Source organism: Semicossyphus pulcher, unplaced genomic scaffold, assembly GCF_022749685.1.
Source record: "Semicossyphus pulcher isolate SPU_LCO1_2020_fin unplaced genomic scaffold, fSemPul1.0.p SCAF_23, whole genome shotgun sequence".
Taxonomy (NCBI): Eukaryota; Metazoa; Chordata; class Actinopteri; order Labriformes; family Labridae; genus Semicossyphus; species Semicossyphus pulcher.
The window spans coordinates 17360927-17374502 of NW_027211697.1; the positions used below are offsets into that span (position 1 = coordinate 17360927).

Consider the following 13576-nt stretch of genomic DNA (forward strand, 5'->3'; position numbering starts at 1 on the left):
TCCAAACTGATGAACAGATATCTGTAGTTTTATTTTTATTCATGTCTACAGTTAAATTTAAGATCTTAATAATATATTAACGATATCTGACATGAACAAAACATTTTAAGGTATGCAGCAAAAAAATGTATTCATTTTGGATACAGTCGGACATCACTGACATCATCTATAACCCACGATTCACCACGATTCACTTTGATTCACCATCTTTCACTATCTTTCACCATCTTTGACCATGGTTCACCACTGTTCACCACAGTTCGCCACGATTCACCACGATTCACTTTGATTCACCACGTTTCACCACGTCTCACCACGTTTCACAGTAATACAACATGTTTCACCATGATTCACAATGTTTCACATGATTCACCATCTTTCACTATCTTTCACCATCTTTGACCATGGTTCACCACGGTTCACCACAGTTCGCCACGATTCACCACAGTTCGCCACAATTCACCACGTTTCAAAGTTCACCATTTTTCGCCACATTTCGCCACGATTCACCATTATTCACCACGGTCCACCACGATTCACCATCTTTCACTATCTTTCACCATGGTTTCATCATGTTTCACCATGGTCCATCATCTCTCACCATCTTTCAACATGTTTCACCATATTTCACCATATTTCACCATCATTCACCACGATTCACCATGGTTCACCATATTTCACTACGTTTAACCATGATTCACCATCAATCACCATGGTTCACCATATTTCACTATGTTTAACCATGATTCACCATCATTCACCACGATAAATCATGATTCACCATGATTCACCATGTTTCACCATGGTTCACCATCTTTCACCACAATTCGCCACGTTTCACCACGATTCACCGCAGTTCACCATGATTCACCATCTTTCGCCATGTTTCGCCATGATTCACCATCTTTCACCACGATTCACCATCTTTCATCATGTTTCACCATGGTCCATCATCTCTCACCATCTTTCACCATGATTCGCCATCTTTAACCATGTTTCACCATGTTTCACCATTATTCACCATCATTCACCACGATTCACCGTGGTTCACCATATTTCACTATGTTTAACCATGATTCACCACGATTCACCATGGTTCACCATATTTCTCTATGTTTCACCATTATTCACCACGATTCACCATGATTCACCATCTTTCACCATGATTCACCACGATTCACCATCTTTCGCCATTATTCACCATCATTCACCACGATTCACCATGGTTCACCATATTTCACTATGTTTAACCATCATTCACCATCATTCACCACGATTCACCATGATTCACCATGATTCACCATCTTTCACCATGATTCACCATAATTAAAATTCATTTTTACCTACACACACTCTACACACACTCTACATTCTCTCACTGCACGTGAGCAGAGTCTTCCACAAGCTAAAGCTAAGCTAATAAGCTAGCTGCACAGGAGCAGCTGAGATACAGGTAACGATTTTAAAGATGCTGCGGTCCTCTCCCAAACACTCGTCCTGCAGCGTGAGGGATGCAGACGTGTTCGGGTGTTGGTCTGCAGAGACTTTGATGTTCCTCTGGTTGGACACTTTATAGCAAGAATAGTTAACATATAGTGAACAACGATCCGTGAATCTAACGTGATCATTAAAACCTGAACACTTTAAACTCAGCAACACTCAAACCTGCTGGCTGCATCAGGTGTCAGAATAAACCCCACAGGTGTGTGCTCTCTTCCTGTTGTAACATCAGACCTTCAGACTGCAGCGACCTCAGCAGCAGATCAGCTACAACGTTACAATTCTTGAGAGTCCTGTCATGTGACTGTGTGTGTGTGTGTGTGTGTGTGTGTGTGTGTGTGTGTGTGCGTGTGTGTGTCAGTCCTGGACACAGCAGGTCAGGAGGAGTTCGGTGCGATGAGGGAGCAGTACATGAGATCAGGAGAAGGATTCTTACTGGTGTTTGCACTCAACGACCGTGGCAGGTAACAGAACGTGCATGTGTGTGTGTGTGTGTGCGTGTGATGTTTCCTGCATGTAGTTGTGAACACCTGTGTTATCTGTTACTGTAATGGTGGGAACAGGTGAACACCTCCCTATGCCTGTGAACGCAGCATCAGACTGTGTGCTGCATAAATAGGAAGCTAATATCCAATATACCCCCCCCCCCCCCAGCTACCATGAGGTGCAGAAGTTTCACACTCAGATCCTGAGGGTGAAGGACCGGGACGACTTCCCCATGGTGCTGGTGGGGAACAAGGCAGACCTGGAGCAGCAGAGAGTGGTGAGGAGCAGCCCAGAGGTCGACAGTACATGATCCAGACTGAGGACATACTGACTGTGTGTGTGTGTGTGTGTGTGTGTGTGCAGATCTCGAGGGAGGACGCTCAGGCGTTCGCCTCAGAAAACAGGATCCACTACATGGAGGCGTCCGCCAAGAACCGCTACAACGTGGACGAGGCCTTCCTGGAGCTGGTTCAGATCATCAGGTGACACCTCATCATCTCATTAGACCACCGAGTTCAACATCCACTCACTTTATCCTCCTTCTTCTGCTCCATCTTCACTTTCCAACATATGACTCTGGCTTCCTGTGACTGTCCTCCTCTTCCCTTTCTCTCTCTCTCCCTGTGTCTCTCTCTCATCTGTCTCTCTCTCTCTCTCGTCCTCAGACGGTTTCAGGAGATGGAGTCTCCTCCTCCTCCGACTCATCACACAGGGAAACAGAAGAGTGGGGGCTGTCCCTGTGTCCTCCTCTGAAGACTGTTACCATGGAGACCACCATCTCATTCCACTGCAGCTCGACCAAAGAGGAGTGTGTGTGTGTGTGTGTGTGTGTGTGTGTGTGAAAGAGAGAGAGAGAGAGAGAGAGAGATGATTGCATGATTTTATTTCATTTGCACTTTTGCATTATTCTAATCAGTGTATGTCCGTCAGCTCAGACTGACGACAAATCAGAATCTATTTACAATATTATAAAATAATGTACTATTAAATGTGACTGAAACATTTTAATATGACAGAACACGAGACAGAACGTGAGACAGAACACAAGACACGAGACAGAACGTGAGACAGAACACAAGACACGAGACAGAACGTGAGACAGAACACAAGACACGCGACACAACGTGAGACAGAACACGAGACAGAACACAAGACACAAGACACAACGTGAGACAGAACACGAGACAGAACACAAGACATGAGACACAACGTGAGACAGAACACGAGACAGAACACAAGACACGAGACACAACGTGAGACAGAACACGAGACAGAACACAAGACACGAGACAGAACGTGAGACAGAACACAAGACACGAGACACAACGTGAGACAGAACACAAGACACGAGACAGAACGTGAGACAGAACACGAAACAGAACACAAGACACGAGACAGAACGTGAGACAGAACACGAGACAGAACACAAGACACGAGACACAACGTGAGACAGAACACAAGACACGAGACACAACGTGAGACAGAACACGAGACAGAACACAAGACACGAGACACAACGTGAGACAGAACACGAGACAGAACACAAGACACGAGACACAACGTGAGACAGAACACGAGACAGAACACAAGACACGAGACACAATGTGAGACAGAACACGAGACAGAACACAAGACACGAGACACAACGTGAGACAGAACACGAGACAGAACACAAGACAGAACACAAGACACGAGACACAACGTGAGACAGAACACGAGACAGAACACAAGACACGAGACACAACGTGAGACAGAACACGAGACAGAACACAAGACACGAGACACAACGTGAGACAGAACACAAGACACAACGTGAGACAGAACGTGAGACAGAACACGAGACAGAACACAAGACATGAGACAGAACACGAGACACAACGTGAGACAGAACGTGAGACAGAACACAAGACAGAACACAAGACATGAGACACAACGTGAGACAGAACAGGAGACAGAACACAAGACAGAACACAAGACATGAGACAGAACACGAGACACAACGTGAGACAGAACACAAGACATGAGACACAACGTGAGACAGAACACAAGACAGAACACAAGACACGAGACAGAACATGAGACAGAACACAAGACATGAGACACAACGTGAGACGGAATATGAGACAGAACACAAGACAGAACACAAGACATGAGACACAACGTGAGACAGAACACAAGACACGAGACACAACGTGAGACAGAACACAAGACATGAGACACAACGTGAGACAGAACACAAGACATGAGACAGAACATGAGACAGAACACAAGACAGAACACAAGACATGAGACACAACGTGAGACGGAATATGAGACAGAACACAAGACACGAGACAGAACATGAGACACGAGACAGAACATGAGACAGAACATTAGACAGAACACAAGACACGAGACAGAACATTAGACAGAACATGAGACAGAACACAAGACACGAGACACAACGTGAGACAGAACGTGAGACAGAACACAAGACACAAGACACAACGTGAGACAGAACGTGAGACAGAACACAAGACACGAGACAGAACATTAGACAGAACGTGAGACAGAACATGAGACACAACGTGAGACAGAACACAAGACACGAGACACAACGTGAGACAGAACACAAGACAGAACATGAGACAGAACATTAGACAGAACACAAGACACGAGACACAACGTGAGACAGAACCTGAGACTGAACAAAATACAGAACGTGAGACAGAACGTGAGACTGAACAAAAGACAGAACGTGAGGCTGAACGTGAGACAGAACGTGAGCTAGAACACAAGACGTGACATGAGGTGTACTGCTGCATGTCCTCCTGCAGGGGGCAGCAGAGGGAGCAGTGTTCTCTCTCTCTGTGTTCGTGTGTTGGTACTTCAGAGCTCTTCTTTAATGACATGTAGTCGGACGATGTGTCAGACTCACAGTGATGGTGACCTGGTGACAGGATCAGAAAGGTCAGCCTCCTCTGCAGCTCTCAGCTGATGTGCTCGTGCTCTCCATCAGCAGGACACACATGTAACGATGGTTAAAGGAGCAGTGTGTAGGGTTTAGAGACATCTAGTGGTGAGGGTGCACATTGCAGTTTACTGTTGCTCCTGTGGCTGACAGAAGGTTTAATTTTCTAAAGCATTATTAACTTGAGAAACGAGCTGCAGGAGACAAACACTGCAGTGAGAGGAGGAGGCGGTCGGTCAGGACGCTGAGCTCAGGTCACTGTCAGGTGTTTGATATTGCAGAGCTTCACACACGTCACAGCTCTGTATGATCTCTACCACAGTGTCTTCAGCCTCGGCAGGAGAGCACACCGCTTCATATCTGACTGCAGTCTGACAGATCTCTCTGCAGCCTGTTTGCTTTCACCTCTTTTACCTGTTTAACAGGTGTGTTTTTACATTTTGCCTTCATGTTAGAGAGAGACAGGAGAGGTGGAGAGGGTGGAGGCCTCGGCCGTGGTACACTGTGTGTCCTTGTATGTGCGTCTATATTTACTCTACAGCTCACAGCGTCAGTTTTATATTAAAGACCAGCTCACTTTTTACCCATTAAAACATTTAACCAAACATCTGTCTCTGTGTGTGTGTGTGTGTGTGTGTGTGTGTGTGTGTGTGTGTGTTTGTGTGTGTTTATGAATCTTCAAACACTTTAAAGGTTTTTAAAATCTTAAAACTTGTTTTGACACTTTCACTGATCCCGTGAAGCTGAATGTTTTCATTATCTGTGTTCCAAAGACGAGCTCTAACATGACTACGCTGCATGGATCTGGCATTGTGCTTCGTAACCAAACGGTAAATTACTCAATTAGCAGCCAGATCAGCCGCGGGAGTCTGCGGGAGTCAGCTGATGTTATCTACTCTACGGCGTTTTGTTACGTTGCCTAACTGGCAAGTTGGCTGCGATAGCAGACAAGCTAACGGTAGCTTGTTGCCATCTTACAGCTAGCTGGCTAACCTTAGCTTAGGCAGGTAATGCAATGATATTAGCTAATAGAAAACAATCAGTAGTTATACATATTTGCTTTGTTTTGCTACATAATTTACATAAACCAACAGTTTGTTATGTTAGCTAGTGAAGTTTTGTGTTGAGCTAGACTGACAACACTGACATACACACTCTATTATTATATTATTATTATTATTTTGGTATTTAACATTAGCGAGTATGCTAAGGTTAGCCAACTAGCTCTAACATAAATACACTGCATGACTCCAGCGTTGTGCTTCGTAACCAAACGGCAAATCATCACAAGCATGAGCGAGCATTAGCCAGGCGGGGCGGCTGCAGAGAGCTGGGACGAAGCTCTTGTGCCGTGAGAAAAAAAACGCTGCACCCGGTGAGAGAGCGCCGCACGCAGGTTTTGTTTCTATGACAACAATAAATTGAGGGTATGTTTTGATCCCCAAAAGCAATCGAAGGTCTCCATGATTCACATGCCCTGCCGATGTTGACTCTAGTTTTCCCCCTGACGGCGGTCACTTCCTGTTTGGTCAGACGAGCTTCACTAGATCAAACTTGGTTTTGTTTCTTATTCTTGTGTGTAGTTTGTGTTGGTGTTGTTGTGGCTGCTGTCGTTTGTTATCATTATCCGTCTACGTTTCACAGCTTGTGTTGTCTCATGCTGTAGGCGTAGAATGAGCTCTCGGCAGAGGTACTCGCGAACATGTAGATTCGTCACATCCTCTTGTTTCCCGGAAAAACCGTCCCGAGTGCTTTACATAAAAATCAGCCCACAGGTTGTTCGGGCCGATGGAGGAAGTTGGGGAAGCTGATCAGTTCCTCTGCTGTCCCTTCACACACTGGCAATCAAAAATATTTGATTGATGAAAATATGTAAAATCTTACATACAGCATCTTTAGTTGTGACCATGAAACTGTTTTACAGTTCAAATGTCCTAAAATGTTAGTGAATGATGTATCAATGCATTAACAGAACATATTGAAAGAATAAAACATTTTAATGACATTTGTGTGCTGTCACATGTTTAGTGTAAATTGTCACATGACCAAAGCTGATTACTTCCTGATTGCAGCATTAGAGGAGACCTTTGGTACTCATCATCTTTAAGGTGTCTCGTATTTATAGTAAGTAAGTATTTACAATCACCCAGCGTTGTTCAGTGTGGTCACAGCTCATACGTTCTGTTCTGTTTCTTTCTCTGAGTGTAACTTTGTTGGAGCTAGTGGATCTTCCACACAAAGCATGGAACCTTGTAGCATTTATCCCTCAAACTGAGAAAGATGCTCTCCTCAGTGAGTGTGATCGCGATGGGTCCGATACAGACCACGAGGGGGAGACAGGCCATTTGCCAGCCAGGCTGTTGAATGCATGTTCTGAACTTATGCAAACAGATTATAAATGAAATACGGTTATCAGTCACGATGCCTTCCCCCTCACCACTACCCCACCCCTGACCATGTTTGATGTTGAAGAGTGAAAGACCAACTGGGGGGTCCAGACGGAAGAGCCAAGGGTCAAGGTGCAAGTGGTCAAAAATAAAGGCAGGGTGTTCAGATATATAGGACACCTTTTTGCCGCCAAAACAAGCCTGACCCGTCGAGGCATGGACTCCACCAGACCTGTGAAGGTGTGCTGAGGTATCTGGCACCAAGACGTGAGCAGCAGATCCTTTAAGTCCTGTAAGCTGTGAGGTGGGGCCTCCATGGATCGGACCTGTTTGTCCAGAACATCCCACAGACGCTCAGTTGGATTGAGATCTGGGGAATCTGGAGGCCGAGTCAACACCTTGAACTTGTTGTTCCTCAACCCATTCCTGAACCATGTCTGCAGTGTGGCAGGGCGCATCATCCTGCTGACAGAGGCCACTGCCATCAGGGAATACTGTGTCCATGAAGGGGTGGACTTGGTCTGCATCAATGGTTAGGTAGGTGGTACGTGTCAAAGTAACATCCACATGAACCTTCTTCCATCGCTCTGTGGTCCAGTTCTGATGCTCTCCAGCCTTCACTCCCCACCTGCGTCAGTGGGCCGCCCATGACCCTTTCGCTGGTTTTCCTTCCTTGGGCCTCTTTTGGTCAGCACTGACACACTCACGCTATAAAAAGCAACCTATTAAATCTACCCAATAAAACTGAGGCAACAATTTGCACTTTATTTATATATAGTAAATTGTACGAGGTAGTAACTAATTACTTATTATTTATTGAGTAATAATTACTTGACACATGGAGACAGGCAACTTTTCAGTCACCAGTGAAGCTAACGAGCTTGTGTTTGGACTGTGGGAGGGAACGCACGCATGCACGGGGAGAACATGCAGACTCCACACAGGAAGGCCCACTACGTATGAACCGGGAATCAAACCAGGAACTATGTAGCTGTGTGGCGACAGCGCTAACCACTGTACCACTGTGCTGCCTTTTGGGAATTCAAGATGATCAAATAAAAATTAATTATAATCAACAACACGAGCCTGCTCCTTTACTGACTGATATTCAGGACAGCCAGAGCAGCCGCCAACAGAGGGCAGCCGCCAAGAGAGGGCTACACATGTACATTTGTTGTCAGACACGCTGACTACAAATCGTCGGTTATGTCTAACTATTAAATATAAACACTTTCATTCATTCTGAGATGCACAGCTGAATGTTAACTTCCACCTGATGGCACACCGACGCTGATGCGCTCTGCAGGACGACGTGTGACTCTGGGCTTCAGGTGTTACTGTTGGACTCACGCAGGTAAACTTTACTCATGGCGATGAATTCACTTGGTAACTACTTTTAGTATAATTTACACAACTTGCATGGATTTTATTTACAACCCACCAGAATCCTTTTTACAGTATATACATATGTGAATGTGTGTGTGTGTGTGTGTGTGTGTGTGTGTGTGTGCGTGTGCGTGCGTGCGTGTGTGTGTGTGTGTGTGTGTGCGAGTGCGTGCGTGTGTGTGTGTGTGTGTGTGTGCGAGTGCGTGCGTGTGTGTGTGTGTGTGTGTGTGCGTGTGCGTGTGCGTGTGCGTGTGCGTGTGTGTGTGTGTACAGTTTTGTATGGTGTACGCCTCGACTTGAGTGCAGGCTCAGTCCTGGATGACCTTTATGTTCAACGTGAACGTGTGAATGTTGAACTAAAATGTTACAAAGTTGCAGAAAGCGTTCTCGTGGCGATGCAGGGGAGTGCCAGTCACAACAGGAAACAGGTTCATTAAATACAGTTGTTTTTTGTCTCTCGTCTCCATGGAGACGCTCCATCCCCACATCCTCCCGTCACTCTCCTGGATCTGTTTTTTATACCACCAAAGGGGACAGAGATCACCTACATGTTAATGACTAAAGATCAAAGAGCACTCGTGTTCGTTCAGAGCGAGGAGGCGTCAGGTGAGCTGCTCTGAACGTCTTCCTTTAAATGTTTCATTCGTAAAGTTACCTGTGCAGCGCTCCTCTTACACACCTTTACTTTGATGGCACAGAAAACTATGTTTACCTATAGGTCCTCTGTGCACACCTGACCTCTGACCTCTGACACACATATCTTTATTCATAAACAAAGTCATTACAATTATTGGCAAATAAAACAATTACAGACTCAGCATGACTCAGTGTAACAACAAGCACAGATAAATAACTTTTCATAATTAAATTAATAAATAAAGAAATACGACATAAACACAGCGGTCTAATCACGAACCAAACATGTTTTTGTAGATCTCCGAAGCTTCGTTAGTTTTAACACATTGAACTCACCGATGAAGATAAAGCGCTGCGGGCGGGGCCTCATTAATCTGCATGTGTGGATCAATTGTTTGGCCTTAATAATCGGGGTAATGTAACAGGACCATTTTTAATGCGTCACCTCAGTGAGAAGCTGAGTATGACTACAGTAGCTCAGAGGTACCACAGGAGGTCGCTGTTCACCACTCAGCCCAGTTTATCCCTGCTGCCCCCTGCAGGTAGGACGCACCTCTGCATCGTTTATTCCTCAGGTCTTTCAATGTTCAGTTCGTCCTTCTGTGTTTGTTTGTGTTCCTGACGAGAGGCAGCAGGAGACATGTTTACTCTGAGTGTACGCTGTGTCTCTGTCTCACACACAGCCGCTGGATGGACTATCAGTAAACAGAGTCTGTGTGTAGGCAGTGAGACAGGCAGGCAGACAGACAGGTTTGTGGAGGTTCCTCCCTCCTGCAGGTATGTCGTCCAACAGGTTTGTGTTGTGACGCCTTTATGGGAAAGCAGCAGCTCACTCCTCTGCCCGAAGGTTCAACAGAAGACTGAGAATAAAGAGGATTCATGTGATTCTGGAGCTCCATGTTTCTGATCAGATCTGGGAGAGGTGACAGACAGACAGACACACAGACAGACAGGTAGAAGGAGGCACCTGAGCTGGACAGGTGAGAGTGAGAGGCTCGTCCTCACCCTCTTCCTTGTTGTTTGCTGTAGTTCTGGTTTTAATGGCTCCTGTGTGGATCCCTTTGCTGTCCCTGCTGCAGCTGGTCCACTGCTCCGTCACCTACAGACACCAGCCAGGTAACTCACCTGTCTTACTCACAGTATTCCTCCCTCTGTTCTGGGTCACAGTGTGTGTTGCGTCTCCTGCAGGAGGTCCAGTGGTGGTGGAGGAGCAGGCGGCCTCCTCCTTCCTGTCCCGCTCCCTGCTCTATAACAGCTGGGACTTTGAGGTGGTGGTGGCCGACAATCTGGAGAGGGAGTGTACCGAGGAGCTGTGCAGCTACGAGGAGGCCCGGGAGGTGTTCGAGGACGACACGCAGACGGTAAGACTGCTGTCCGACCCACAGAGGAGGGGGGGCGGCTGTCTCTGTTTAACGCTGTGAGCTGGACTCACAGGAATCTTTGAGTCTCATCAGAAGACTTCAAACCTCTTTTAGTTTCATTATCTGATTTCAGTGTGAAGTGTTCCTGGCAGGAAGGTTTCTGTTAAACTGTTCATCGTCCGAACACGAGCTAAAACATTAGATTAAAAAGACTTTAGGGACATGAATGATACACGTGGGAGCGTTGTTTCACACTTTCAGAAAGCTGTTGATCCGTTCAAGAGAAAAGTGAAGAAATAAAACATGTTTTTGTTTCTTTTTCAGGATTTGTTCTGGGAGGAATACGTCAAAGGTCACGGTAAGACTGTACCTGATCCTGACGTCTCTAATGATTCAAATGCATCCATATTTATAAATATATGATCTATATCATATGATTATATGACGTTATAATGTATGATACAGTTATTATCATTTAAATCAGCTGGTTAAAGTTTCACTCCCTGATCCTGTGTTAGTGTCCGAAGCTCTAAATCACAAATCTCCTGAAGGTGACGACTCGACATCCGAGATCGTTCTTTATATTCAGTTAGAGTACGTCTTTATCGCCCGGAGCTGTGCACTGTAAACCATGCAGAGGGAGACCTGTCCTGTGAGCGGCTCAGAGGTCAGCCGGGGTCACACATACCTGTTTTCTGCAGCTGTCCCTGACGACAGCAGCAGACGGTCAGGCGTATCTGACGTCTTCAGTACGACCAGCTGATGAACAACAGTTTGACGTATGTGATGCTGTCTTTCAGAGTATGCCCCCCGTGTGGACGTGTCGGGGCTGGTGGCGGGCATCATGGCCATCCTAGTGTCTGCTGTCATCGCCACAGTGCTGGGAATCTACTGCTACAAGGCCAAGAGGAAGGGGGGCCAAAGGTCTGCTCAGTAAGTAAGACACACCTGAGCATCAGGTGGACATTCAGGACTACAGCTCGCACAGTGACGCTGCTGAGGCTCATATCCAACCCAGCACGTCCCAAAGACCAGCTCTTTAAATAATAACACAACTTTGTGTTACAGTGAAGAAAGAGAACCCTTCAGACCTCAGGGCCTACAGCGTGCAGCAGGAACCTACCTGTCCTGCAGAGTTACCTGAAAGCTTCAGTAACTTTATTTGTACACCTCTTGTCCTTCAGAGGAGTACGGACTGACTCGGAATAATCAGACTCTGCGTCACTCTGAATCTCCTGTGATAAAATCGTGTGTGCAGCAGTTTCTGTATCCGCTCATCAGAATGTGTTCACACTTCCTGCAGCAGTCGAACTCATCAGTCCCTGCTGCTCGCTCAGTGACCGCTGCTTCTGTTGGTCACATGACCATCGCCCTGCATCCTGTAGTCCTTTGAGGCTCTCTCAGGGCCTGCAGTCTGACCTGCTGACCTCTCTGTAACACCAACACGTCTCCTTGAAACATGAAATCACACATTTCGATCTGCTTCCTGTTTGACCTGATGATCTGTGACCTCTGTGTGTTTCTCTGCTCAGAGCTCCAGTGAGGATGGCCGCAGACGGACGTCCGGCTCCAGAGACGGTGCCCCTGGCTGGGATCATCGCCCCGGGTCTGCCCAGCTACAATGAGGCTCTGCACCACAGCGGGCAGCACGACGCCCCCCCTCCTCCATACTCAGGGTGAGCGGAGGTTTAACTACAACATGTGAAGGCACTTTACCCACAGAGCAGGTCGACACCTTCACATCGTCACGTAATTACAGAGCAAAGTAATCATGGTGATGAGATGACAACGATCCATCTCTCTGTGAGCTACATGTGACCGGACCACGGACAGTGTCCAGAGGTCATATATGAAACAGTCTGAGCCTATAGCAGCATAACCTCGGGCTGGTCCCCGCCTGACTACAAGCTTTATCACAGAGGAAAGTTTGAAGTCCTCTTTTAGAAGTAGAGAGGGTGTCTGCCTCCCGGACCCGGACTGGGAGATGATTCCACTGATCATTTTACATGTAGGAAAAGTGAAGATCTCACCTGTGAACTTCTCAGACATTAGAACAGAATAATGAAGTCTCCTGCTCCTGTGTCTCCTGTGTCGCTGATGTGTGTGATAACAGTGTACAAGTGATGATTCGGTGCTTCTCACAGCAGCAGAGGTCTCTCTGTGTGCAGCTCCTGGAGCAGCCTGTGTGCAAGAACACTCACAAACACCTGTCCTCTCTCTGACCACAGGGGGGCGCCGTCAGAGATCGCTGATGCTGATCCAGCAGACAACAACTGAGAGGCTGCTCAGCCCGCGGGGTGTGTGTGATGGGCTCTGAGGGTTTGAGTGAACTTTGTTATCATGTTTGTTGGAGTGCACTGTATTTAAGAGTGACACAGGAGTGTGCTGCACTGTGTGTCATAAAGAGAAGTCTGACATGTTTCTGTAATAAATGACATAAAAAACCTCATGTGCAGTTATTTTACTGTCACAGCAGCAGACAGGAGAAGGTGTGTGTCAGTCAGCTGATCCATCAGTCATAGAAACATTCACCTTTAACCTCTAACAGAACAAACATGTTTATAACGGTTCATCTTCTTTCTGGGTTAAACACATCTGATCAGCATGTTTCAGCTTTGTGACATTTTGAAGACAAATCGGTTAATCGATGGTAAAAAATATTAATCAGATTATAAAACAACTAAAATCGTTATTTCTTCATATTGTAACTTGTGTTTGAGCTCCGTCACCGCTCAGTGTTTCTACTGTGTACAGTCTGCTGAGCTCCTGCACACTGCTGCTGCTGCTGTGCATGACAAATCCTGTGTGTGTGTCTGTGTGTGTGTGTGTGTGTGTGTGTGTGAGGGAGGGAGGGAGGGAGGGAGGGAAGC

General features: G+C 46.4%; 2 protein-coding genes across 2 annotated transcripts in view; both read left to right on the forward strand.

Annotated features, from left to right (window-relative positions):
* rras (RAS related) overlaps nucleotides 1-4607 on the forward strand; it is a 7574-nt gene extending 2967 nt beyond the window's left edge. The window contains exons 3-6 of the mRNA XM_069674882.1: nucleotides 1862-1964; nucleotides 2155-2263; nucleotides 2350-2468; nucleotides 2652-4607. Of these exons, the coding sequence (XP_069530983.1) occupies nucleotides 1862-1964; nucleotides 2155-2263; nucleotides 2350-2468; nucleotides 2652-2739 (419 nt within the window). The 3' untranslated portion in view covers nucleotides 2740-4607. The remainder of the gene's footprint in view (nucleotides 1-1861; nucleotides 1965-2154; nucleotides 2264-2349; nucleotides 2469-2651) is intronic.
* Nucleotides 4608-10151: 5544 nt separating this feature from the next.
* prrg2 (proline rich Gla (G-carboxyglutamic acid) 2) lies at nucleotides 10152-13136 on the forward strand. Its single transcript, XM_069674561.1, has 6 exons — nucleotides 10152-10461; nucleotides 10534-10706; nucleotides 11031-11064; nucleotides 11507-11639; nucleotides 12239-12382; nucleotides 12935-13136. Exons 1-6 carry the CDS (start codon nucleotides 10386-10388, stop codon nucleotides 12981-12983), a joined length of 609 nt encoding a protein of 202 aa, XP_069530662.1. The 5' UTR covers nucleotides 10152-10385; the 3' UTR covers nucleotides 12984-13136.
* The last annotated feature ends 440 nt before the right edge of the window (nucleotides 13137-13576 follow it).

Bases quoted from the DNA above. Each gene is read 5' to 3' on its own strand.
- prrg2 (XM_069674561.1), top strand. From the start codon at position 10,386: ATGGCTCCTGTGTGGATCCCTTTGCTGTCCCTGCTGCAGCTGGTCCAC. The intron at 10,462-10,533 runs GTAACTCACCTG...CGTCTCCTGCAG, and splicing joins CACCTACAGACACCAGCCAG to GAGGTCCAGTGGTGGTGGAG. The intron at 11,640-12,238 runs GTAAGTAAGACA...TTCTCTGCTCAG, and splicing joins GGGGGCCAAAGGTCTGCTCA to AGCTCCAGTGAGGATGGCCG.